General features: G+C 46.8%; 1 protein-coding gene and 1 long non-coding RNA gene across 51 annotated transcripts in view; one reads left to right on the top strand and one right to left on the bottom strand.

Annotated features, from left to right (window-relative positions):
• The window catches only part of LOC110404654, a 124,716-nt gene that overhangs the window by 19,841 nt on the left and 77,602 nt on the right, over positions 1–27,273 (bottom strand). For 43 of the 50 annotated variants that reach the window (XR_002442406.1, XR_002442392.1, XR_002442418.1 and 40 more), the window contains 4 exons: positions 21,496–21,639; positions 20,489–20,642; positions 19,215–19,376; positions 1,820–1,892 (listed from right to left, as the gene is read on the bottom strand). This is a non-coding gene — a long non-coding RNA (uncharacterized LOC110404654). Of the gene's footprint in view, positions 1–1,819; positions 1,893–4,527; positions 5,776–13,517; positions 13,590–19,214; positions 19,377–20,488; positions 20,643–21,495; positions 26,317–27,273 lie in introns of all 50 variants that reach the window. The other 7 variants (XR_002442426.1, XR_002442401.1, XR_002442410.1 and 4 more) reach the window with 6 other exon arrangements.
• DNAJB8 (DnaJ heat shock protein family (Hsp40) member B8) lies at positions 10,006–11,339 on the top strand. Its single transcript, XM_021409109.1, has one exon. It carries the CDS (start codon positions 10,602–10,604, stop codon positions 11,226–11,228), a length of 627 nt encoding a protein of 208 aa, XP_021264784.1. The 5' UTR covers positions 10,006–10,601; the 3' UTR covers positions 11,229–11,339.

The following is a 27,273-nucleotide window of genomic DNA, read 5'->3' on the forward strand; positions in this document are numbered from 1 at the left end:
GATCACAGAACAGCTTGGATTGGAAGGGACCTCAGAGATCACCTAATTCTAACCTCGTGCCACGGGCAGGGTTGCCAACCACTACATCAGGCACAAGACCAGGTTGCCCAGGGCCTCATCCAACCTGGCCTTGAACACGTCCAGGAACGGGGCATCGAAAAGATGGCAAAGTGCCCCTATGTCCTCACAGGCCTGGTGGCACATAGGCCTGGCAGCATGCAGGCCCAACAGCACATGGGTCCAGTGGGACGTGGGCCCAGTGGCACATAGACCCGGTGGCTACCTCCTGGCACTGCCAAAACTCTGGATGCAGCATGGTGTGGAGCTCTCTGCTCCCAAATCACTATGCCCGTCTCCAAAGAGACAGCATTGAATCTGGAGCCTGTGAAGCCACTGCCAGCAAAATAAATATTCGGGCATATTTTTAGCATGCTCTCGTTCAGAGAGAATTTCTTTGTGTCCTTCTGAGGAGCTCGCCGGATCTTTCATCAGTTTGTTTTTCTCATTAGCCGGCATAAGCTTTGTTCTTATTTAATAAAGATTAGGATCTGCTGCCTCCAGCCCTCTCTTTTTGCTCCTCTGTCAGGCCCATGGGGGCTTGGGCTGCAGCAACGCGTTTGATGTCGGCCACGGAAGTTGAAATGCGGGACAGAAGCTGGGGTTCACTTCCCCCCAAAAAACCCCATGCCTGTTCACCCCTTATATGTCCCCCACGGAGGGGACAGGCAGAGACATGGCACAGTGATGGGAAACCACTGCCTGGACTGGAGGTTTCCAGGTCTGCTGGTGGATGCTTTGCAGGGCAGTCTGAGCTGCCAAGAGAGAACGCGGAAGGAGAGCAGTGAGCTGACCCATTCATACACCTCACAAAACAGAGACACGACACAGATGGGAGCTGCTTCTCCCAGCCCTGGGGTAAGGGAGAGACAATGGAGCTCCTATCCCTTTATATACCATCAGATTCTCCTTGCTAGCACGGGGAATAAAATAACTGCCTGCCTTTCTGGAGCTGAGTCATTCCTTGAAAAGAGATGGGTTAAAATGACGGCAGTCATGAACTAGAACAAATGCAATGAACTCCCAGCAGAAGGCAGCGGCATCTCCTGAGCTCTGAAAACCTGATCCCAACTGATGGCCACTGGTTGGACCAGCACCATGTCCTGCTGGGACAATGACACGAGGGGGAAGGGGCCGGGATGTTCCTGTGGTAGAGACTGCGTGTGCCCCAGCTAGAGCTGCCACTGTTCACCTCCTGGTTATTTCCTCCACAGCTCACTGCATGGACCAGGCAGGTCTTTGCTGTGCAGCTTGGTTTGGCCATTCCTGGACCAAGACTGTACTTCCGTCTTGAGAAATAGAGTGGTTGTTTGTGTTAATACAGACAAGGTCCACACAGATCTAGCACTATTAATGTTGCAATTTCTCAATGTGTTTTTACTTTCTTAGACATATAATCATAGAATCATAGAATGGCTTGGGTTGGAAGGGACCTCAAAGTTCATTTAGATCCAACCCCCCTGCTGCAGGCAGAGTTGCCGACTGCTAGATCAAGCACTAGATCAGGTTTTTAATTTTTATTTCTAAAAAAAAAAATAAAAAAATCTTTAAGCTCTTACACGAAGGAGGCTCCCATTTCTAGCAAGAAACATATTTTGCATATGCGCACCTTCGGAGGGATGCATAGCTCCACGGCCAATAACACTTATCGCTTCGCCTCGCGTAGGGAGATAAGGGCAAAGGCACGCAGGGCTGCGGGGCAGGAGCTGTTTGCTGAAAGGGGCTGGGAAGGAATCCAGTCCCCACCCCAATGCAGCTTTACCTGCGCCCAGGTGCGCGCCGGCGCCGGTCCCCGCGTGCCGTACTGCCAGTGCCAGACCTCGGAGCTCATGTATCTGGGAGGGAGAGCAGGGAAGGCAGATTTTACACATACTTCTTCTTCTTCTTCTTTTTTTTCTTTAACAGTTGCTGTTGTAAATGAACTCACCCTCGCCATGTTTGTGTCACTTGTGTTTGCTGCCTGGGGCAATATGAGAGTGCAAGTTTTCCTGGCATGACTGCTCTTGGAAAATCAGCTTCAAATCCATATATGATAGTATTCATGGAAGCCACAACTCTAATTCACATGCACTGATTTCTCTGCCAGAAAGCGTACTCCCATCCAACCCAGGGATAGAAACATCACCCTGTGACTTCCCTGCCCAATCACGACCAACTGATGCTCTTCAGAACTCAAATATTTTCCAGGGAATGTTTGCAACCCGCAGTTTAAAAAAAGAAAATCTTCCCCACATTCACGTGGTGGCTCAGTGTCATGGCTGTATTCAAGGAAGATTCCTGATAGGTATTTCCCAAGCCAGACTATTCCCCTCCCAAAGAAAACAAAATGAAACAAAAAAGCCTTGAGAACCAACTATTTCAGATACACAGATACTTCATTCAAATTTTCTTCCCTGTCTTCTCAAGTGCTTTACGCCATGCTACAGAGATGTACTCACAGCTCACCAGCACAGAGGGAAGGACCCGACCCTTGTAAGCCCATCCTTCCCAGCACCAGTGAGAGATGCACCCAGCCACTGCTGTGCTCAGTGCAATGGGACAAAGGCTGGGGAGGTGGAGGGAGAGCCCTCGATAAAGATAAAATCTATTTCTGATGTCTATAAAAACCAAACCCGAATTCCCAGTTACTTCAATGTGAGCAGTGGACGTGGGGTAATGGAGAATGGAGTTATTTATTAATAGAAGGGCATTTCAATAGAGATCTGAGGAGGTGATACAGGCCAAATGGAGGCATTTACAGAAATAATGCTCAGGAGGTTTTACCTGGTGTGCCCAGGTGTCTTAGCACCGTGTCCTGGGGAGGGCCATCTCCTGTTCCCAGGAAAAGTGTTTTTGGGGGCTGCATGAGTCCTGCTATTGTGCCTCCCCCAGACTCAAATGTCATTTCCAGCTGGAAGCAGAACCAGAGGAGCAAGTGTGGAGGGCAGATCTCTGTCCGGGAGTTCTGTTCTTGCTGCGTTTTTGGGCAGTGGTGGGCCTCCAAATCCTCATTAGACTCCACTCCAATTCATACCACTATCTCCCAGAAAACACAAAATTCACCTTCTCAAATTCCTCACTTACTCCTTCATAACCAACACCTCTACCCTCACTTGGCAGGGAAGCAGCACCACAGTTCCCACCCACCTCTCCCTCACAGCCCCTTCTGGAGGGGCTCGTTACCCATGCAAATAAATAACACTCTGACAGCCGATCCCCTCCCAGCACACACACACAATTCACGGGGGTCTTTGGGGAGTGGGGACAGTGGGGGGGAGGAGCGTGGTGCTGCGTGGCTGCATGTGGCAATCAAGCTTTCCCACCGCCGCGTGCCCCTGGGGAGCAGCCCCGCTCCTGTTTGCAGAAGCTGCGTCTCTCCACTTTGCTAATCCCCCTCTGCTGCGCCCCGACCCTCGGGAGCCCTGGGAACGCGGTGCTGGTCCACGCTGCCCCATCTCCCCTCTGCAAAATGGAGTGGAGAGGGAGGGGAAGGGGAAATGTGTTCTCCCTTAATTGATTTTTGGTGAAAAAGGCAGGCAGCCGCGACACTGTCAAATTAATTAGTTCCTGAGCAATTTGCAGTTATGAGCCACGTAAGATTAGTGGTCATTGCGACTGGGTGCTGGGAAGTGGAGGTAGGAGGAAGGTTGTAAAAATGCTTTTTTTTACTCCTCTTTAAAAACGCAGAGAAAATAAGAGAGGAGACACTGTGGCTGTCTACCCAGCATACTGCACACAGACCCACCCGGACAGCCCAATTTATGGGGTGAAATGACTGTTTTGGCCCATCCTGCACTGCCCACATTGACTCAAGCGAGCGCTCTCTCCAGGTCCTCTGCTCACCCCACTGTTGTCCCACTAAAGCATGGGGACAATGCCAGCTCCCACACCCCAGCGAGTGACACCTCTGTCCCCTCTTGTCCATCCAGCCAGGGAGGCTGTGGGAGAGGCTCTGAGAGCCCCACATGAGCTCAGGGGCTATGATCCCAACGAGACGAGGATCAAGGGTTGCCTGCTGCAACCTGATAACGCAGCAGCATCCCAAGGGGCAGCTGCAGCTGTGCTGACCGGCCGAGGGGCACCCGCTGCCTCAGGAGATACAGCCACACAGACATGCTCCCATCTGGGTATCGATAAGCATGCCTGTTTGTGCATAAACACAGCACAACATGCAGCCACATACCTCTGCATTCCTCTTCCCCTCCCTCATTTCTCTCCCCCTCCTTATTCCTTTATCTCCTTCTCATCTGCTCCTGCCTGTTAAATGTTATTTCTGCTCCTCCTTCAGAACCGAGGCCCAGGAAATGGCAGTTGCTGTTTGTTACACAAACCGGCAGTGCAGCAATGAGGGATGATGAATGTTTTGGGTGAATCTGAAAAGTTTTCAAGAGTTTGGGTGGAAGGAAGTAGAAGGAGAAGGTCCCAAACCCAAACGCTGCCAGACAGACTTCAGCAGGGAAGGAGTGCTGAGTCCATCCCCTCCACACTTACTGCATGCTGCTCGATCCACTTGACTGGGGAGCAAGACATCCCATGGCATCTCCTGGTGTGCCACCAGGATTTTGTCCATCTCTTCTTGCTCACACTGTGGTCACAAGCTCTGCTCCCAGCAGGACAGCAGGTTGGCACTAAGTGCTGCATTCCCACTTCTGATTCCTCTGGGGCTTGCAGCCCAAAATCTGCATCTCTGGTGCGGACTAGACTAATCCTGGAGACAGAATGGTTTCTAACTCCCTATCATTCTTGGAAAAGCAGGGAAAAGACATAATGGCCAAGTGTTAACACCTAAGCAAGTTATTAAAGGAAATCTGTACTGGACAAACTCAAAGCCAATCATGACCCAGCTGTAGAAACCCCATCACAACTCACCCCAAAAGTATCCTGGCATGTTCAGCACATCCCCACAAAGCCCTCTGCACACTGGGGTCACCCAGCTCCATGAAAGGGGACAAGAGTGGGATAAGCAGAAAACTGGTGAAAGAACCTGTGGATTAGTAGAAATGTTCATCTTTCCCACTCTGGCAGCTCAAGCAGGTAATGCTGCATCAATAGATTCCAGGGAGGGGTGACCATCCCTCCTTCCAGAAGGACTCTTTGGAGAACTCGGGTTTGAGCACTGGGAGGGAGCAAGGGCAGCTTGTGAGCCCAAGGCAGCGTGGCTGCACTGCTCACTGGCTCTCTGGAATGGGGTTGTATACTGAATTTATGAGCTCTTAAGTCATCACATTTACAATTTATATTCTCCAGTCTTTTAATCTTGGCAATAAACTTGGACTAAACCTTTGCTGAGGCAGTGTGGAAATTTCACTCTTCCCGGCAGCCTCGTTTATGAGGAATCCACAGGCAGGACCAGAACCCAAACTTGTCTCCTGACATCTTCATTGCGGGGTCAACTCCAGTTCCCCACTCCCAGGAGCAGTTATTACATGGTGGTAAAAAGTGGGGGTGGGGGGTGGGGTGGGGAGTGAACACTAGCAATGATCCCCTATAATCTCTCCTGCCTTCAAGAGGAGGGCGCTGCTTCCCTCAACAGCGTGCACCAGGTCTATGTGCACATCACCAGCTAAGTATTGCAGGACCCGGGACATTGCCATCCCCTGCAAACCAGCCTCACAGGTGCATTTTTACCCCCCAACAGCTGCTTTACTTCAGCAGAAGAACCATCTCCAGAAGGTTTCCTGCTGGAGTGGTAGCTCTTGACAGGAACTGGTCTCCAAAGTAGGCACCTCCTCTGCAAACCTGAAATTGAGATGGAACTGGCAATGATAAAGCTGCTAAAAGAGGCAGGCCCTCCCCGCTTTCATGAACCCCATGCTTTCAGAAGAGGGTGGCATCATTTCTGCAGAATGCTTCAGTGGCCTCAAATAACACACTGAACTGTCAGGCACAAACCCAAGCGATGGCGTGAGCCAGCACTGAAATAATGAGAAGCTGATCTACAGCTTTTCCCCTCTGGTTTATTAAATGAATGCTCCACATACCACTTCCCACTGACTGGAGACAGAGCAAAAATCCCAGGACAGTAACTCATCATCCCTTCTTCCCCTGAGAAGATTCAAAGCTGTGGCTATGTATGGATGTTGCGAAGTGATAAAGTTGCTGTGGCTTCGCGAGTTACCACGCATCGGCTGCGCCGTGCTGCCTGACCCCGCACACGCTCCCAGCTCCCTGCAACTGGGTGGTAAAACATGTTCGCTCACGATGGGGCTGGAGCAGGTACACCACACCGGCAGCAGGCTCCAGATAAGCATGCTCTGCTGATAAGCAGAGCCTCATTAAGCCCCGGGACTCAACCGCTTGCAGAGCAGTCCTTGGCCCAGATGTTCCTCCTCTTTTCAAGTTGTAGACCTCAGTCATGGAACTGGCAATGGGACGGCGCTCTGGGAAAGTGGTCAATGTTGAATTAATCCCTGCACGTAGAATGGAGGGGAAGAAGGGTCCAGGACTGTGCCAGAGAGCAGGAATAGTAGAAGGACAGGCCAACTGTATTGCTGAGTACAGCCTCAGCAGAGCCATGCCTGGGTGACAATGTTGCAGATGACACATGGAGATGACCCAGGCAATGAAACTGGAGTGCTCTGAATTCTCCTGGGATCAGAGTCCGTGGAGAGAAGTTCCATCACCATTTGTGCTTTCCAAGACTGGAGCAAGGTCTTGCCCTGGGCATGATCTAACATAAAAAACATGCCAGGCCTCTTGACTCCAGTAAGCAGGACCAGGCCTTCTCTTTAGCTTCATAACTCAAAAAAATGGTGTTTCTTCGGAGGTCCTGCTCCTTGCCACCACCCAGAAGCCGAGTGCCCTCTTGCCTTAACCTTGGTTTGGCCTCAAGGCTCAGAAAACTGGATCCAGTCGCAGCTCTCCAGGACCTCCTCCAGCTCCATCTTCCATCTCTCATCTCACCACAAGCCTCTGCACTGAGGGGGCAAATTTTCCATTTATTTTCAATCCTGATGCTGAAGGCAAGCAGGTCACTCTGCCATGCAACAGGAGGCCAGGCTCACGTGCCCATCCATAGTTGAGGTCTTTGGGACCACGGCTTGGGGAGCAGGCGGGGACAAGCACAGCTGCCTTAAGAGGAGGCATCCGATGACAGCTTGAGTGGTGGGACAAAGTGTGACGCGTGTTTGTTTAGATAGCCAAAGGACTTGGAACAAATGTCTCTGGCTCATGTTTTAGATAAAAGGAACCCAGCCTTGTCAAGGTATCAGTGGAGACGGTGAGAAAATGCTTATCAAGAATCCCTTGGCTCTCAGACCCTTTTAAAATAGAATCAACTATAATGTAACAACAGCAACAGAAGAAAGGTTTCACGTCTCAGAGATGCTCACTTCTTTCTGGACCAGGACATTTTTGGGATACCAGGAGCAAGATCAGTGGTAGGGGCCACAAATCTGGGGTCACCTGTGGTCCATGTACCAAAATCTTGGGCCTTTTGCCCCTGAGTGCCCTGTCTTTGGCTCCTCATTTCCCACCTGACCCACCACTGCTGCTTGGCTGGGAGGGAAGAGTGGGACATGATGGTGCCGAGGGGACAGGGACTGCCGCATCCGCATCCATCTGGCATACTGAAGCAGAGACTGAAGGAAAAGGAAGGAGGGGGAGGGTAGAAGAGAAAATCCCAAAGATCCTCGGATAATAAGCACCATTAAGGTTAGTCTGTCTCATGATTGTTTCTTATTAAAAAGAGACTGTACTTTATCTGTGCAGGATATGCTGTTTGGATGAGGGAATTAGCAGAGTGACTGCCTCCATATCATCTAATTAGCAAAAATGTTGATAAGCAGATACAATCACATATGATTAGGATCCTTTTAAAAAGCCACTCCATTAATTAAATAGACAGAAAGGCCGCCTCCAGCCCTCGCGTGCCACTGATTAGAATACAAATATTTACACTAATCTCACCTCCATCAGCCATGGGACACTTTTGAGTATTTTTAGTGACATCAGATTACTATTGATTTCCATCCCCAATGTCAGACCATTTTGTTAGTATCTGAAAGTGCTGCCTTCAGTTTCGGATGCTTTAAATCATGTTAAGGGTTTATCTTAATGACGCTGCTGATAACCACTGTTCAGGTCACTCGTACTTTCTCTTCAAAGAACACAGTCTGGGCTGGTTTTTATTGTTTGTACTTGAGATTTGAGATACGAAAAACATTTCTCATTTCAAAGCCTTGGTTTCTAGGGATGGGGCTGCCAGGCTAGTTTGGGTCTAGTTACTTGAAGTGTGCATGCCTCTCCCTTTTTCCTTTCTCCCCATCTCTCCTCAACCCTTCCTTTCTTCTTTGCAAGCCCTTCTGCCTCACAACAGTGGCCTCTGTTGAATGGTTGCTAATCTCTGATGCCTGCTGCAGGCAGCAGACAGACAGGCAGTGAGCGTCCCCCGCTACAGGATGACAGGAGAAAAACATTCCCTATGTTTCAGATGGGTAGGACGCACTAAATCCAAGACAGATAATCCACTGCGCCAGCAAGTCTGTGATGGGCACTCAGCAGCAAAAGCAAGTCTGGGAGGAGATGCTTTGCAAAGAGACAGCCCAAGGCGAGGCCTCCTCCTTCCTTCCATGCACAACCCTACACTCTGCAGCACATAACAAGCCTGGGACCTTCCAGTGGGGCCCTTTCACTTGTTTCTGACATCCTGTTTTCACTTCTAGGTAGCAGAGAGCAGGAACAGCATTTGCTTCTGAAGTTTCTGCCAAGCATCTGCAAAGAGATCACAGTGGCAGAGAATAGCAGATGCTGAACCTTTTGGTGGCTTGTGGGTGGGAAGCTCAAATCATCCTCAAGTCCAGTGGACACTCAGCCTCCAGACCAGCACTGCACTGCCTAATCGCAGCTTCTATCACAGGGCCAGAATACGACGAGTACCTCCATAGTGCTGCCGCATCACTGACCAAAGAGAAAACCAGCCTAGCAAAGCCATTCCCCAGTGGCCATTGTCTCCAACGCTTTTCTTCCCTCCTCCACCATATTGCTTTCTACAGGCTGACATGGCTTCCTCTTAGCTTCATTGCCCCACACTTACAACGTGTGTTAGAACAGCAGCCAGCTAATATGCTGTGCATACACTCTTTGGTATGATCAGCTGCTGACTCCTTCCCAAAGTGTGGGATAATGGAAATGAGGGCAGTGATCTGCAACCCACACTGCCATTAGTAGGTGTTTATGACGGGGTTACAGACAGCCGAGTTCTCATTGTTGGCACTTCCTTGGAGACCTCCTTCACGCAATGATTCCCTGTGAAGATATTGCATTTCCCACAGGAATGTCAAAACCAGGGAATAGAAGCAGATGCAGGATAACCTCACACTGGATCAGCACCAGGGAATAGAAGCAGATGCAGGATAACCTCACACTGGATCAGCACCAGGGAATAGAAGCAGATGCAGGATAACCTCACACTGGATCAGCAAAGTTCAGCTCCTCAGACTGAACTTGTCAGTACTGACCTTATGCAGCATACCTCTTGTACCTGGGCCAACTATCCAAAAGAGCCCATAGAAAAGAAGTTAAGGTTGTTAATGAGCTTCATTCTGGGCATTTATTTTGGTACTCTCATGGGAGCTAAGTTCTTGCAGAGGCATTAGGTTTGGGCATAAATTTACATTATGTCATCTAATCATTATTTTAGGTAAAAGGTCCGCTTTGGGTTTAAAAATGGACACATGAGGAGGTTCTAGTAATTCACTACCTTCACTGTGTAGGACATGCAACACATCTGGAGTTTTAGCTTGCTAGTGCCACCTTCCATCTGCTTTTCCTGAGAGTCTGAAGACCACCGTGCCATCAAATCTCTTTCCATGCAGGTTCTTACAGGAGATGATGAAGCTGGTGTTGAACTTCCTCTTAACATCAAGAAACTTTCCCCGAGTATGTCACTCCAAGCGTGTTTTCTAAACCCTTAATCACATCTTAGGTCTCTTTCCTGAGCCTTCTCCAACTTCTCAACACACTCCCCAAACTGTGGGTGGCTGAACTGCCAACAGCTTTCCTACAGCTGCTGCTGTAGGGTAATATGTCCTATAGAAGTAACATGCCCAGATGACATTACACTTCCCTGGACTGCACATAGATCCATACCAAGTATCTGAGAAGCCCACCTTTGGGCAGGCACATACAAAAAAAATAACCTGATGAAGCCACACATCAGAGCTATGATATTACAGCTACATTGGGCAACTACATCATGTACACAACCAATGTTTGATAACATAATGCCAATGGCAGCGTAAGGCCAATGACAACCAACTCCACCCCAGAATGTGGTTTGATCATCTGAGCAACAATTGGCTGAACCCACTCTGAGGTCACAATCTCATGATCCGGGAACAGCAGGCTTCTAAAGAAACAACCTTGTAACACGGGACTCAACTTCCCATGTGGCTCCGTAACACCGAAGGACAAAGCAGAGCAAGGGATCAACTGAGCCTGTCCCCAACCAGCGCAGTGGCAGTGGGTGTCCGGGAGCCTCTGGGCACTGGACATCTCTAGGCTTCCTATCTGTGGTGAGAGAGAGGTGCCAGGCAACTTCCAAGCAGTCTCAGCTCACTCCTGAGATGGTGGATTATTACAAAGTCCTTGAACTACAAAAAAGTGCCTCCCCGGATGACATTAAGAAATCCTACCACAGACTGGCACTAAAATGGCATCCTGATAAGAATCTCACCAACAAGGAGGAAGCTGAAAATAAATTCAAAGCTGTCACTGAGGCATACAAAATTTTGTCTGACCCTCAGAAACGATCGCTCTATGACCGATCTGTCAAGGAGAGCCGATCCCATACAGGAAGAAGTGCCAGAGGGGACCATAACAACTTCTTTGATATCGCTTACATATTCCAAGACCCCGAAGATATCTTTAGGGAAGTCTTTGGAGGGATGGATCTCTTCAACAACGTCAGAAACAGTGGAAGAGGAAGCAGCTCCAGTTTGTTTTCTGGCTTGATGCAGTCCTTTATGCCGTTTACTTCATTCGGTCACAATGGGCAGACCATCTTCTCCTTCGTTGAGGAAACAGCTGGGCCGTGCAATTTCAGATCAGTCTTAACCTCTACTGAAGTGACCAATGGCAAGAGGATCACCACCCGGAAAATCATCGAGAACGGGCAGGAGAGGATAGAAATCGAAGAAGACGGCCAGTTGAGGTCTGTGTCAGTAAATGGAAGAGAACACCTGAAACTGTAACGTCCCCCAGCGCACACGTCAGCTGCAAGCTGTGGGACATGCTCTCACTGCTCAACGAATGGAATCTACTGTGAGCAGTGTTAATAAAAGCTGAGTTCGTGACACAACTGATGCCAGCTTCTCAATAGCCTGGAACATATTATTGACAGGTAGAGATAAGTAAGGAGTTATGCTAAATTAAGGAGAGGAACTATACTGATCCTACGAAAGGTGATATATAGTGTTTGTTCTGGAGATATATAGTAAAGATACAGTAAATATACACAAAAGCAACTTTTCTAGTTTGTCAGAGACCAAATTAGTTAATACAGCAAAAGGATGGCTGATGAACAGGTACGAGAGCTCCATGACAAGCTGGAGGCCCTCTTCCCACCCCCTGAAATTGACCCTTTTTAAACGTCCAAGTCTGCTAGCCGGAAGAATAAGACTCTTGTCTGACTGTCATGCACAATCCTGAGGCTGAGTGAAGGACGTCCTGCCTTTGGGCACTGGAATACAAGATATATTCACTGAAACATTTTTTGTACCCTTGCAAGAAAGTGGGGGAGGCTCAGGGGTGATGAAGAACCCAGAGGAGAGGGACTGCCATGGGAAAAACCAAGGGGAGACTTTGGTGAGGAAAAGAAGGAGGAAAAAGCTGTTCCATAAAAAAAAAAATAGGGTATTTCTCGAAAATGCCCTGAAAACTAGAAGTCTGGAGATCCCTGCATAGTTTGGAGGCTGAAAATGAGCAGGCAGAAGGTGAATTTGGGTCTTGAACTGGGACAACCTATGGTCCCTTTCTGCTTGGAGCTGTTCAGACAAAGCCAGCTAAATTCAAACCATAAGCAAACAGAATCCAGGGGACTGAATTTAGCTCCCTCTTTGTGCAAAGCTGAACATGGGGAGCTCGATGGTGCTTTACCATCCTCATTGTCTTGCTCACAGCTGCTAGAGCCAGCTCACAATGCATTTCTTGCACAGTCTGGCAGCATGCTGCTTTCGTCCTCCACTGGGCTGAGGAACGCGCTCCCCACGTTTCTACCCTCCCCTTGTGCTGACATGAACCGCAGAGTCTTTTTTTTTGCTTGGCCAGATCACCTTAGGCATTTAAAATCTCACATGCTTTATTTTCTGTCCCACACTACATCCCCTTGAGTTTCCCAGCTTGCCCTGCCCACTGATGTCACCCTGGAGAGTGGAACTGGTTTTCAGGGACATTTTCACTCTAATCCAGACTGCAATTGCTGCCTGCATTTGGGTCTTTGCATCTGTTTCCTCTGCAGTAAAATGGGAATAACAGTCTCCTGTGCTTTGAAGGAGACTGCAAAGTGGTGATATACATAAAGGTCTCCCAACGCTAAGTTAAATTATCCAGAATACTGCTGCCACTTAATAAAAACCTTTTACTTCTGAAAAGAAAAACACATCACAAATTGCCCTTTACAAACTGATGCCATGCCCAGTCTGGGAAAACAAAACAAAACAAAACAAAACAAAAAAACAGAACAAAACTGAATTTTCTATGTTAAGGGCTGTTAAGTCCCCGTGAGTCCCTCTCCCATAAGAAAAGGACACAGCACTGGGAGGCAAGTGGATGCCTAAGGGCTTGCTGGGTTTGCGGAGGGAAGCCTGCAGTGATGGGAGTAGGGACAGCCAGCAGGACGATCCCTGTCTGCTGCTCCTCCATGGTTTGGGAGCCAGGAGGAGCCCTGCAGGCACTGGAGCCCTGGGGATTGCAACGAATTTGTGGGTTTGGTGCACAAAGATTATTTTGGGCAGAGCAAACACGAATACGTATTCCTACCAATATTCTCTGTGCTCACTATATGAGATAGCCATTTGAACTTACTTTATGTTACTTTGGAGGAAGTTCAAGGGTTTATTTAAAAAAAAAGCAAATTTTGCATCGGAAACTGAAATGGTCTTTGATCAAAATAGCATGTTTTGAAATCGGGACCAGAGTTGAATTCCCAGCTCCTCAACATTTTCAGCTTGCTAGGGCTAAAACTTTGCTTCAGTCTTGTCCCTAATCTGATATTTTTGTGCATGTCCATCAAGATGTCTTGATCTGTGATCAAAATAGGCAGATCTGCACAAATCCTAGACCCAGGCTGCTTGGGTTGTGGTATCAGTACATAAAACAGCATCTAAGAGCAAGTGCTTCCTTTTCTCATCCCTCACTCAGAGCATTTCCATCGCCTCTCACAGCAGCAGAGAGCTCCTGTGGCAGCTCTGGCAGCCACACACACCAAAACTTGCTCTTGGGATTATGGGAACATGGGTTGGGAAAAGACCCAGCTTGCTCACCCAGTAAGCGCTGGGTCCAGGAGGAATGCAGATCCTTGTGCACAGCAGGGCACACGGTGGCTCTAGCACTTCCTGCAAGTAAAGAGTGGAGATTAAAAACATGAGAAAAGAAAGGAAAAAAAAAAAAGAGAGACAGCCATAAAGGACTGATGGTAAGAGAGCAGGTCGGACTGCAGTAGCAAAGCCCCACATTCCTGCAATAGCAAGAAATCTGCCAGGTGTGCCCAAACCATCCATGGAAATGGGTCGTGCCTGTGTTACAAAAGTAAATCTCAGCCAGCGTTGCCAGTATGGCCTTGGAAGAAATCATTTGCTTGTGCAAGGGACAGGCTCTTCCAGAAATGTGCTGTCCCTGTAAAAAGTCATGTTTTGGGACTCTGCGTGGTAAGCTTGCACACACAGCTGGTCCACAACGAGGACCACAAGCTGTGACAGCAGAGCCTTTGCTCAGCTGATAATGGGCTGGTAGAGAACGAGCTCTGCTTGAACACAGCATATGGGGGCAGCTTGAAGGCTCCTGATGAAGGGCTGGAGCAATGGAAAGAGCACATAGCAGAGGTGGCTTAAGCCCGGCCAGCAGCCAGCTCGGAGAGGCTGAGTCATTATTTTATTAGCAGGCCCCACATCTACTTTAATGTGGGCTTAGACTGCAAAAACAAAAACATACATAAAAGCATTTGGAATTACTTCATAAAATACTAAATCACAATATTAACCAACTGACCTTTGCTCTACGCAGACCTGCTAATTTTAGCAATTACAGCCAACAACTTGAACATATCAAGTGGGCAACTGTTTAACAATAATGACATCTGCTTGGAAAATCCAATTATGTCTAAACATCTTTAAATCCCCACTAGGGGATACCTGCTTTCTTTTTGCAACTGTTAGTCTCTGCCTAATAGGATTTTAAACTCACAGCCTGCTGCACACTGTGGTGGCGGTGGCCCCTCTCCCTGGAGTGGCAACAGGACTGCGATCACATTAAGTGGGGAGCGAGTCTCTCTCCTCAGACAGTGATGGAAGCAGTTGGGTTTTCTGACAGCCTAATCTGATGGACGGGTGCATTAGCTGGATCCCTTCACTCTCCCATGCCCCCAGCTCTGAGCTGGGCTCCGCAGTCATCAGAGCCTTTCGTGGGGTCACCAAATGAGTTTTTCTCCTGCAAGGTTTTGTCTCCTGGGCTGATTTCTGTTTATCTCCTCTTCCCGTCTCTTTTCTCCCTTCTTCCCTCCTCTTCTCCCCAGCTACTTAAACCCCTTGCTGCCGCTCCTTGCTCTGTGGCAGAGCTCCAGGACTGAGATCTTTTCTTCTCTACAAGAGGAACCCCTAAAGACAACAGCAATGCAGTGGCTTTAGCAGCCATATTTCTGGCCTGAAGGTGGTTTTTGCAAAAAAGAGTGACGTTAGACATAATGGGGACCAGTAGGGAAAAGTGAGCATGAGACCACCCAACTCTCCAACAAAGCACCCCAGTGCAGAGCAGCATCCTCCACCACAAAGCCAAAGGTCCGTATTCAGCCTCCAGTTATATTCTGCAGCCCCCTGATCTGGCAGCAGCTCCGTGGCCCCACTCCTGATCACTCAGCACCCCAGGACTGCGAAGCTATTGTCAGATATTTGAATCAAGATACAAGAACTGAATATTTCCGTCCCTTCTCCTCCCTCCCTGGCCAGCCTGGCTCTCTTCTGATGGAGCGTGCAACAAAATCACAATCACATGTTTGCAGCAGTAGGAGGCCATTGGCATGGAAGCAGCTGTGATGTCACTACAAACATTTCCACCCTATCCTATTTCTCCAGAACAGTCTCCGTTTTTATGACCCCATCCTGAGATCTGCAGGAAATCAAATTGTCCTGATGCTATTTTGAGCGCTGGTGTCATGGCATCAATATATAATGATGTGGTGTCAAGCTGGAGAGGCTCGAGCGCGCTGCGGCGGTGTCACAGCCAGTTTGTTTTGTGCAGCTCCACGAGCCTGGATTGCAGCCCTGCAGATGCCAGGCTTGTGCTGGGACTGCTGGGGACACGCACGCCATGCTGATGGGATGGGCTATGGGGACAGGACGTAGGGCAGTGCTGACTCTCAGCCCTCCCGCACATTGCCAGGGATCAGTGGCTTGGGGCAGGGTGGTTCCTACAGGTGCCAGCCAGGGAGGGAAGAGAAGAGCTTGGCTGCAAAGTACTTGTACAAGGGCAGTGAGGGATGGACAGGGGAAAGAGATTTGAGGGCAAACATTCACTGGCAAGGTGCCTGGGGCAAGAAGTCAAGCCATTTGGGTGGTGGCTGTCTGACCAATGCAAGAAGAAATGCTCAGCACCCACAAACTCTTGTCTAATCTAGGATTAAATTCTAAACAGAATGGAACATGGGTTAAACATCCCTTGAGATTCAGTACCAGGTTTAGATCTCACTCTGCTTGTGAAACACTTCTCCCATGCTCTCCATCAACACGTGAGCCCCTTCAGGCTGGAGCTCTCCCCTGTGCCTGCATCTCACAGGGAAGGATCCGGCCCTGAGATATCTCCTGGCAATTAAGGTGCAGCAGCATCTCTACCTGACTTATCTCCTGCACCCAAATCTTATCTGCTCCTCAAAGAACATCAGATGTAACTCAAGGCATACACAAAATGTTCCCAAACTGAGCTATCCAGCAGAAGCAACATCTGCAGCAAAATTTTATCTGTTGGCCAGAAGGCTTATCCTGGAAGAACTTAAGACAGCCTGCAGGGACCCCCACCGCGCAGCAGGAAAAGGCACTGGTTGGACTGAAAAAGCAGTGGGAAGGATGTGGTGGTGGCCCAGAGCTCCTAGCAAGCAGGAGAGCATGGAGTACTTATCAGGAAGAAGTGGGATGACCTCAGTTATTTCTCTTAACGGGACAATCCCATATATGCAGAGATTCTGCAGATCAGAAGGGCACAGATTTGAATCCTACGTTACGATCAGAGCTCTTCCAGGAGATGCATCTTTTGCTCCTGTGTGGTTGCCCTCCACAATACCAGAAAATGGGCATACCATAACCCCAGATAGAAAAAGCACTTCATTTCTGATGAAACTCCTCCAAGACTGGATGTGGCCCTTTATTTACCTTTAGTCATTACAACTAAACTCCCTTCCTCCCCAAGAGCCAGCACTGAGACAGACAACCTCTTTCTAAACTCCTGCGTGGGTAATTGGAGATAGCAGCCCGGCGACGCGCAGCCCGAGACACCGCGTCAGTTCCCATGAAATGGCCAGGCCATTAGTCATCTCCTCTCTGCAGCTTTCATTTTCAAGCCCTCCTTTATGTTTGGCTATGATTAGCACTCAATTGCATTCACCTTTGGTCACCCTCCAGAAGGCACCAGGCAAAAGAGCTCATGGGTCTTGAATACCACCCACTTCTGAAGCATTCAAGAAAGTTCCTTACTGTTTACTCTGGTATCTGCTTTCCCATCTTCCATGGAGCTATGCCCTGTAACTTTCTCTCCGTGGCTGGCAGCAGCTTTGCACCCTTCCTTCCCCAGGCTCAGACCTCCCCGGTGCCATTTCAGACAGCTCCTCACTTTCCCATGCCCTTGATCACTCAACATCTTGGCTTACCGATGCCATCCGCCCTCTCCAGCTGCTCCACTTCCCCGTGTTATCCTGAATTCCCCTCGCCTCCCTCCTCCACTGCCCTCCAGGAGCTGCTTGCTAATGCTTTCCTTCCCACTTGGGATGCTGCACCCCATTAATAAATAGTTGCTCCAATGGCTCAGCTGAGAACCTGGCCTGTCCCCACCACCCATGACAAGAGGAAAACTCTCAACAGTGCTTAAACAGCCGCAGGATTAGGCCCAGCAGCTCCAGTGACATCAGCGTTACAGAGACACACACTGCTGTGGTCAGAGTGAGGAGCCCATGTGGGGTGATAACATTTAAAAAAAAAAATCCTATATATTTTTTTGTTTTATTATTCCCTCTCTTGTGGTTTCTTCTGCTCCCGGAATGAACAGGGGGTTTTATTGCTGGGGTTAAAAAACACGAATTTGCATTACATCCTGGCTCCCGCTGTAATACTTCAGTCTTGTTTCTCTCTCGTCCCCTCTCCAGAACAACTGATGCTATCACAGCCTGATTTAATTTCAAAGACGGATTGTGATTTGGCAGTCGGGGGAAAAAAAAAAAAGCCAAGCTAATCAAAAGTCACCATCTGCTGCGTTGCCATGGGGATATTCCTCCCCAATAAATGTGCTCTTTGCCAAAATCACAGATAACAGCACTATAAAGGGTGGGAGGTGGAGGGGGAGGAATCAAAGAAAGAAGTTCCGACACTAGGGGGGAAAAACGAAAGAGAGAGAAAGGAGGGAGAAACAAGAGACAGAAGAAGTCAGAGAGAAAGGAGGATGGACTACTGAGAGAAAATGATGAATGGACCAACTAGGGAGAAGGAGGAGGAAAGCAGGGACTCACCAGCATCAGGGTGACAAAGTGGTGGAGGGAGACAGACAACTGGGTATGGGGAAGGAGGAGAGACACCTTGAGACACTCTGCTGCTTAAGATGACCATGCTGGGTACCGGGCAAGGCTGTTACCCAGAGAGAAATGGGGTCACCCAACCTGGAATGAGTAAAAGCTGCCAGATTTCAGGTCGCAATGTGCTGGCTGCCCCCTGACCCTGTTTAGAGCCTGCATGTGTGTGTTGAGTGCCCCTATTAACCCCCAGCAGCTAACGGAGATATGGGAGACGTCCTGCTCTCCTCCCCAGCCTGAGCGGGAGCTAAGCAAAGGGGTCACTTAGCACCCAGTGAGGAGAACGGGATGAATTATTCACTACAGAGGCATCACCGGTCTTTTTCTCCTTCCCTATTGGAGAATAAACCCAGAACAGATCACAGGTTGTGTGAATTCTTTGCTAAAAAAAAAAAAAAAAAAAGCAAATGGAATGACTTCTGCATGAACTTGTTTTGCAATTCAGCACCGGAGCTGATAAGAAACGGTCGCTGTGTGTTAACTGGAGGAGCACAACACCACGCTGCCCATCTCCAACAGGAAAAATTTATGATCGGCTCTTCCCTCTGCTCCCACCTCCTCCTCACTTCAAGAGGTAGTGTAAAAATCACAAGCCTTAAAAAACTGCATTGGATGTTTGTGTAAGCACCTCAGAGCACTGGGGTCACACGTGCATCCTTCTCTGCAAAACTGTGTGAATGTTTTCTTTTGAAGGAAAGCTAAAGAGCCTCCCATTGCATGACTTCAGGAACTGGGGTTTAACAGTATACACTATAGAATCACAGAATCTCTAAGGTTGGAAAAGACCACCACGATCATCCAGTCCAACCATCAGCCCATCCCTACCATGCCCACTAAACCACGTCACTCAAAGCGTACATCCTACATGAGCATTAATGCTTGTTGAGCCTATGTGCACGGGAAGAGGTAGGGAGTTGGAGTGAATTCATTTAAAAATTAGAATAGGAGCTGTTGAGTACTACTTTTCAGAGTAGTTTTATTGAAGACTGAAGGTCTTCTGAACACAGTTAGCCACACCTGTGTGAATGGAGACCAGCAGCACTGTCACTGCCCCAGACCCAATCCTCCCCCATGCCCCTGCTTCCAGGAGCCCTAAAACACCTCTCTCAAAGTAGGCAACATCTGAGCAGAGATAACAAATAGTAACAGTCTTGCCCCAGACTCAGTGCCTTCCTTCCATTGGTATGGTGATACTCACCTGGGGTGGTGCTAAGAGATCCAGCAGGATAGCCTAAACCTCTTTGTCCTTGGGTTCTCTGTGGGTGCAGGATCATGCCCCTGGGGTTGTTCTCCAGATGGGATGGTTCTATTGCCTGGGACAAGGATAGCCCCAGACATGTCACTCACCCCAGCAGGTTCCCTGAGCAGGAACAATAGAAGAAATTAAATGAAAGAACACAAAGACAGAGGATAGAAGATATTAGTCTGAGAACTGGAGAATCCGGATTAAAACAAACATACACAAAACCAAGTGAAATAAAAGGGAAAAACTCAAGTAATGCAAATGGCAGAAGGAGGAAAGCTGTCAAGAACAGGGAGAGGCAGGAGACAAAACCCCATGAAATGGAGCAAAACTTCTGAACACCATAAGCAGCAGTTGCACAAACACCCTGATACAGCCCCCAGTAAACAGGACATGGGAACTGGATGGCAGATTGATGGAGCTAAGAAAGGCTCTGGGAGGAACGTCCCTTTGAAAGCAACCTGGGAGATGAAAAGCTGGAATCCAACTCCACTGCACGAGGGCTTGGTCCCAGATCAGCTCCTCGAGTGACAGGAGCAGTGGGGATAAGGACATGAGCACAGCAAAGGGCCAAACCAGCACTGCAAGAGCAGAGCTCTCATCTCCTGCCTCCCCACTTCTCTCTTGGCAGTGCAGGAGGGAGGGTGTCCCCAGCAAGAGGAGTGACAAAAATGGGGAAGCAGTAGAGATTTGCTTAAAATTAGTGAATTTTGTTAAACAAAATATTTTCCTATTCAGTCAGCCTCTCACTACTACTTTTCCTCACCCCCACCCTGCCCCTAAATTAAACAGCAAATTATACTTATCAAAGAAAAGAAGGTAAAGAGAAATCTGAAAGGCTGTGAGAAACCTTTAATTATTAGTATAGTGGCATGAAAAGCTGTTGAGCCCCTTAGAAACGTACATGGCCAATTATCAAAAAATATAAGAGATGCAGAAAGAAAGGTTTGTCTAATAAGTATGAATCGCAGGGCCATTTAGAACATCAGTGTTAAAGCATTAGAGTTAAATGGAAAAGTAAAAAGGGGCTGATGGTTTTAACTATTTCACAGGAGGACAAGAGGTTGATACTGATAAGACAAGCAGTATAGTGAAGTTAATTATCTGCGGCCCTTGGTGCACAAAGCTTTTTGAGCTGGTGATTAATAGAGATAAACCATTCAAACTCCACATTTCTAAGGTGAATGAAGATGGCAGAGGAACTGCACAGCCCTGGCATACTAACTAACCTGCAGCAGAGGAGGGTGTTGGTGGCTTCATTGCGCCCCGTCTGCTCCTATCCACCAGCAGCTGGGATGGATGGGAGACATGGAGAAGGGGTGACCCAACATCACCAGCACCTCTGGGTCTTTACGTTGTTGGAGGTGTTGGAGGAAGCTTCCCCTTAATTAGTAAAAAAAAAAAAAAAAAAAAAAATCCTTACAAAATGTTCCAGCATTACTTCTCAGAGTAAAGTAACCTGGAGGAGGCAACAACTGCAACTATTTTACACCATGCAACAACTGCAAGTATTTTACACCATGATCAGTGCCTATGTGAACTCCTTCCTGCACTGCATTAACTGTTGGCCTCAGGCCTCCTTGCTGCTAGGTATGCACAGAGGACCTCACCTTTATCTTCTCATCCCACCGCTCCACTCAGGTAGAGGCATAGCACATCCCTGGACCAGAGCTCATGGTTTGGGACATGGTTTAGTGGGCATTATTGGTGGACATGGACAGCTGGACTGGATGATCTTAGAGGTCTTTTTCAACTTTAAAGATTGTATGGACTAGGATGCCTGGTTTGGGACATGGTTTAGTGGGCAGTATTGGTGGTACACGGATGGTTGGACTGGATGATCTTAGAGGTCTTTTCCAACTTTAATGATTCTATGACTCCAGAGCTCACTGTGGGTGGTGGGTGGTGAATGATTAAAGTGCTTGAAGAAAGTCTACGACCTAGACATGAATTTTGTTTTATAATCACAGAGTACCTGCACAGATGATGGGAATAAATTAAGTGGTCTGGTGCTTTTGTGGGAGCTGGGAAACAAAGATGTGAATGCAGAAGGATTGACTCAGCCCTTCATCTTTCTGAGACAGATTAATCAGGCACCAGGAGGTTTATCATGCTTGAGTCTGGCAGATAAGACCTGAAAAATGGAGGGCCTGGATGGACAATGGAGAGGGACAGATCCTGATCTTAGAAGATCTCCAGACCAAAGCTATTTAGAGGTGCTCCCATGAGTTCTAACCTCCACTCCAGAATTTGGATGAGACACTTCTCCAAAACTTCTGGAACTGAAGAATTCCCCGGCAATATCTGATGCTTCCTGCTGCTCCTGCTGGATGCTGAGAGTGCTGGGTATCTTCTTCCAATGTTTCTGTCTAGAGCCCAACTAGAACAACAAATTTCAGAGACGGCAATAAAAATTAAAGAAATAAAAAAAATGGACTCAATTTCTGAGCTTCACAAATGACTTGGTGCTTAGGTTTGTAGTTCAACTTGAATTCTAGGATGACTTTAGGGTTGGCTGTTATTTTCTCCAAAACGGTTCTCTTGTCCTTGATAAGTTTGGAAAGGCATCTCAACTTCAGCATCTGCAAACAAAAGAATCTTATATTTTTGGCCAAACTAAATTGAATAAATTTTGTGTTTGTTAATTGCATCCAGGCCAACCTAGTACAGGGCCAAGTTTCAGCCCAGTGGGATTTGCACATGGCCTGGATACAAGCTATTGTAAATGGGGATCCCTGAAGGAAAAGCTGACAGATGGTGATTCTAAAAATGTTTGTCAGAGCCAGCCTTTGTGACACATAAAACCCATAGCCAAGGGGGTCCCTGAGTTTGGAGATGGTTCTGAACTATATGTAAGGCCAGGGAAGTTTGTTGGTACTGGAGGAATTTACTGGCCTGCTCTCGTTGTTGGCCAAACCCATTTCTGTTAAATCTGCTCTCTCTAAGATCCAGTTATTTGGACAAAACAAAAACTGGATCCATGCTGCACCTGGTTTTCCAAATGCATACTCCAAAACCACTCTGATTTCCACGTTATAGAGTGGGGCCAAAGATGAACATAGTTTATCCAAGCTACATGGAAATGCTCCTCAACCATTCCTACAAGTAATGTTCCAATTTTGTGTTTCAGTATTCTAGTGATGGAATCAACACCAAGACGTGCTGGCCCATCTCCTTATTAGTACCATTTTCTTCTAATTGAATGGTTGCATTTGAAGTCTGGACTGCGAAAGGTCTCATGATACAGCACTGGTGCTGCCTTCCCAGCCAAGAAGAGAGCAGCTTTCTAAAAAAAATGTATTTCTGCATCACGTTCCTCATCACTATAGCTCTAACCAAACTGCTAGACAAGCCCAGGCATCCTGTTAGCAGCAAACCGACAAATCATTTGGATCAAATTACTTATTTCATGAATATTGTTTTCACCCTGCAAACAGCCAGTAACGAGTCTGCAACGACTTTGGATATATTTTTTTAATTTTCTGCAACTAATTTTTGTTGCTGGCATCACTCATTGCAGCATTTGTCATCTGAAAAACAGAAATTACATCTTTCATCTGGCTTTAAGTGAATGTACCTGTCAGACGACTGTGTATACCTTGTTAGTTGGTTAAAATTTTAGAGAAAGACACTAAAGAGAGTTTGAAACCGACCCTTACCCCTGACCTTTTTCCACCATTTGTCAAATGTATCTGTTGCCAGCCATATTCCTATATATACTCATCTGTACGTGTGCCAGGAAATTCATGGAAAGTCAATACAAACAGGAAACAGGCAGAGCAAATACATTTACCATCAGTTCATGTCAGATGACTATTTCACGAAAACGCATGTTCCTTCTCTTACATCCCTATAACTGTAAAATAGAAAATGCAAGAAACAAGAACTTACCTGAAAGATACCCTCCACAGTAGTAAAAAAGCAAGGTTCACAAAATATTTCAGACAGTAAACTTTTTTAGGGAAAAAAAAAAACATACGAGAAATGGAACATTCAAATCTTTAAGCTCAAAGAAGTCACATAAAACAAGAAAAAAATCTTTCCATCTCATGGGAGTTCACTTTTTTGAGTTCTGATTTAACACAAAGTTGTGCACAGTCCTTTGGCTCCTGTCATATTGTAAGACCTTGCAAAAAAGCATATTTCCCAAAAGTTAATTAAAATTCATCACAGGAGGGGAAACTTTCTTTCTCCAAGAAAAATGAAATAAAATAAATCGATTTTCTAAAAGCTTAAATTTTGTTTAAACTTTTTTTCTGCACAAAACATCAACTTTGGAGTCTTTTACAAGGAATGCTAGATGCGTGCAGCCCTGCGGCAGTGCTCACCGCTGAATTTGTGCCGTGCGCACTTGGGATTTGTGCAGGATCCAACCCTGCAGAAAAGAAGGACACCCACAAGTTCAAGGAGATGCATCTAGACCACAGCATTTTATGTGAAGCAAGGATAACTAAACACCATGATTTTGGCAAGGCAGCAATGAAAATACTTGGAAAGGTAATGGAAAGAGCTGGATGGAACATCCAGCAGAGCCATTCTACCCCAAATACCAAAGAGATTTTTATCGAGGATAACACAAGCCCTCCAAAAAAATCCAGTGTTGCAAGTTTGCTCCTATCTAGCTGACTGCCCGGTTATGCCCTGCGGGAAGGACACAGCTCCTGAGCAAACTCTTGCCTCACCTATCATTTTTTGGTGGGCTCGACTCAATCACTCTATTGCAAAGGTCATTGATTAGCTCTTCTCCTTGTCCCGAGTACTTGCTCTGTTATGGCTGATGGCACTCCCATGGCAGCCATGAAAAACATCCCAATCACCTTGTGCCCCATTATGGGAAGGTCTTGCACTTCCACTGCCAAATCTGGAGAGGAAATGATATAACACAGTGGTGACGTCTCCATTAAGATAAAGCCTTACTCAAAGTATAGTCAGGCTGCTTCATGTTTCTGCTGTTTATCTCCCGTGCTAGCCATTTGTTAGGAATTTATGCACGGTCTTTAGTCACTGTTGACTCACCTTCTCTCAGTTGCCTTTAATCACTCTTCTTACAGCACAAGAAAGGTGAAGCTCTACTTGCAATGAGAGCAAAATTGGTTAGGAGAGCAAACTGGTTGGGAAAAATAACTGGTTAGGAAAACACTGCTGTGCCACTGGGTGCATCCTCCTTAGCAGGATCGACTGCAGACACAATGGGACAGCCTTCATCTCCCTCTCCCACCTCTTTTTTCTAATGACTTGTTATTGTAGTACAACAGGGCAGCATTATGCAACAGGGGTTTTCCTGTTTTTCCAAACAGGACAGTCCCTGTCCCAAAGTACTAAAGTACCCTCAAGAAACCCTCCCTGGGGTGCTCCTGCTACCATAAAACCTCATGGTTCAAAGGAACGACTTGCACACCCGAAGGGCAGGTTCCGAGCGCCCTGCCTCACATCAGCCTCTGTGGCTGTCCAGCACCTTCCAGGATTAAAGGCTTTCGGAGAACAATTCATAGATGTTTTTAGAAGGGCCAGAATTATGGAATGTTGTAAATTAGCGAGCAAATAAAAGACACACAAAAAGCCCACTCCATCACAAAGCCTTTGCAATGGATTTTTTTTTTCTGAGTTGTATTTTAGTGCAACTACTGATGATAACTCATTATAAAGCCCTAATAAATTTACCAAATGGCATTTTTTAACATAGAAATCATGTAGCCATATGCTTAACTCCACTTCTCACATAAGTATATTTAGGCACGTACATGGCATTTCCAGACTGTGGGTCTGAATTCAGACATGACAAAATACGAATGTGCATGTAACTGCAGAAAAGGATAAGCAGCTGGTAGGAAGAGGGAAGGTGGACATCAAACAGATGATATAGTTACTTTGCAAAATCAGAGAGAGCCTGATGAATTTTTACATACAAAGGAAAAGAAAGTCACAACTCACCAGGACATTTTACTAAAGAGAATAAAGTTCTCCCATTTCTAAACATTTTTTCCCTCTCTCAGTGGAGGTGAGCATGACTGTTATTCTGGGCAGGTTATAAAACATACAGATTGGAAAGATGTGGATCGCAGCATGAATGGTTTTCAAGTTAACGGCGGGTTTCAGGTTATAATAGAGATTCACTTAGCTGCTATTTGGAAAAGAGTTGATGGGATCACTTGAAACTGTAATGATGAACTGTTTGATTATTTCTGAAGTACCTAAAGATGAATTCTTTTTTGCTCCAGGTCTTCATTTTCTGTGATGACATTAGAATGATCAAATTTCTCCTACTTCACAATACTGTTGCTAAAAAGCAAAGCATCCTCTCAGTCTATAATAAAGCTATTTGCTTCTTGATGTAACACCATGAGCTTGCATCGAATCACACAAAATGGATGAATTTGACCATATCTGCATGGCACCCCTAACTATTCCCTCTCTCACTTGTTCTCATAAATACTGTTTTACCCACACATACGCAAAGAACATATGCTTGTGTACCCAAACCAGGTAGGTGGTGGCTGGTTGAATTCTAATAGGTTTGGCTTGCAAAGTTTTCCCATAAAATCAGGCAACGCATTTCAAAATAAGAGAAAAAAGTAGAGACAAAGGAGAGAGAGAAAAACCAGCACTGTTGAATGTATATGGAGCCTGGACTACCTCATTTCTGTGTGTTGAAACTAATTTGTTGCATTATGTTTCTATCTCTTGCATGTCCACATTGCCACAAGGTCTTATTTTTACAAAACAGACCCATCATTCTTTCCCACAGGATGAAAACATGGTTAAATACTTGCTGTAAAAAAACCATTATGTGATGTGCTAGCCAAATGATACACTAATACTCCGACGTAAGTGCTTTTTTGGCAACTACTCAAAGGAGAAAAATCACATCGTTTTCAACCCCAGTGATGATAAGATTACACAAAAGAAAGCAAAATATACAAAACGGGTTGATGATAAATATTGTACAATAAATGGAGAAGAAGCCGGTTTTCTTGCTGTCACACCCCTTGCAGTTTTCTGTAATTTTTCCATCACTTGAGGCAGCCACGCCAATTATTTCCATCGTATTGGGTGTCCCCTGAAAGAAAAAAAACCTGACAAAAATAAGGATTTGAAAGATTCCTTTTCAGGAACTTCCTCCACCAACTATTTCCTCCTTTTCAAATGGGGCTTTCAGAAAGGAAGTGGTGGCCAGCAGTAACATTCCCCATGGGAGGGACCCATCTTCCCTTCACATGTGGAGAAGCAAGAATATCCTCTTATGAGGCAGAGCAGGAAAAGAAATCATCCTTTCATTGGCGGTGTATTCTGACCGGATAGGTGTCTGGTGCCGTGTCCAAGATGGTACCTTCTGAAGAGTCATTTCCAATTGGCTTCAAGCCCCACATTGCAGACAGACAGCATAGAGCCCATTGGCTTATCCTCTATCTAACTTATTTCAGCTGGAAACAAATCAAGTCATTAACAGAAAAAAATAGCAACCCTTAATCTTCACCCAGATCCTCCTTCACTGCAGCGGAAAGATTTTCTTACATCCTCGTTGAAGTGCTCAAATATTTCTCCTGTTGCTAGCAGGCGCAGGGTTGGTGGAAATATTTCTTGAAGCCTTTCACCTTTTCCCCCCCAGTCTGCAAACCCAGTTTCCTGCCTCCTGCACATTGCCTTGCTCATTGCTGCATGCAGGACAGTGGAAGGAACGATCTCGAAGGCGGCTGAGAGCCATTTAGCGGAAGTCGGATGGCTATTTATCGCTTTCAAAGGGAGACGAGATCGGCTGTTAGTGCTTGCAGGATCAAATGGGTAAATTAGAGGCAGAGAAGATCGCCATTCAGGCTAATGGGATTTACACTCTCAAATCAAGTTATGTGGATGCATTATAGGGAGTTCACATTGAGGGGAGCCAATTACCCCATTAGCACTAATAGGAATTGCACTAAGGCATCATGTGAGAAGATGCATGCAAAAAGATCGCAGCTTTCCCTTGCTTATTAGGGATTGTTTTCTGAAAAAGGCAATAACTGATGGCTCTGGATAT

Source organism: Numida meleagris, chromosome 11, assembly GCF_002078875.1.
Source record: "Numida meleagris isolate 19003 breed g44 Domestic line chromosome 11, NumMel1.0, whole genome shotgun sequence".
In the NCBI taxonomy this organism is placed as follows: domain Eukaryota; kingdom Metazoa; phylum Chordata; class Aves; order Galliformes; family Numididae; genus Numida; species Numida meleagris.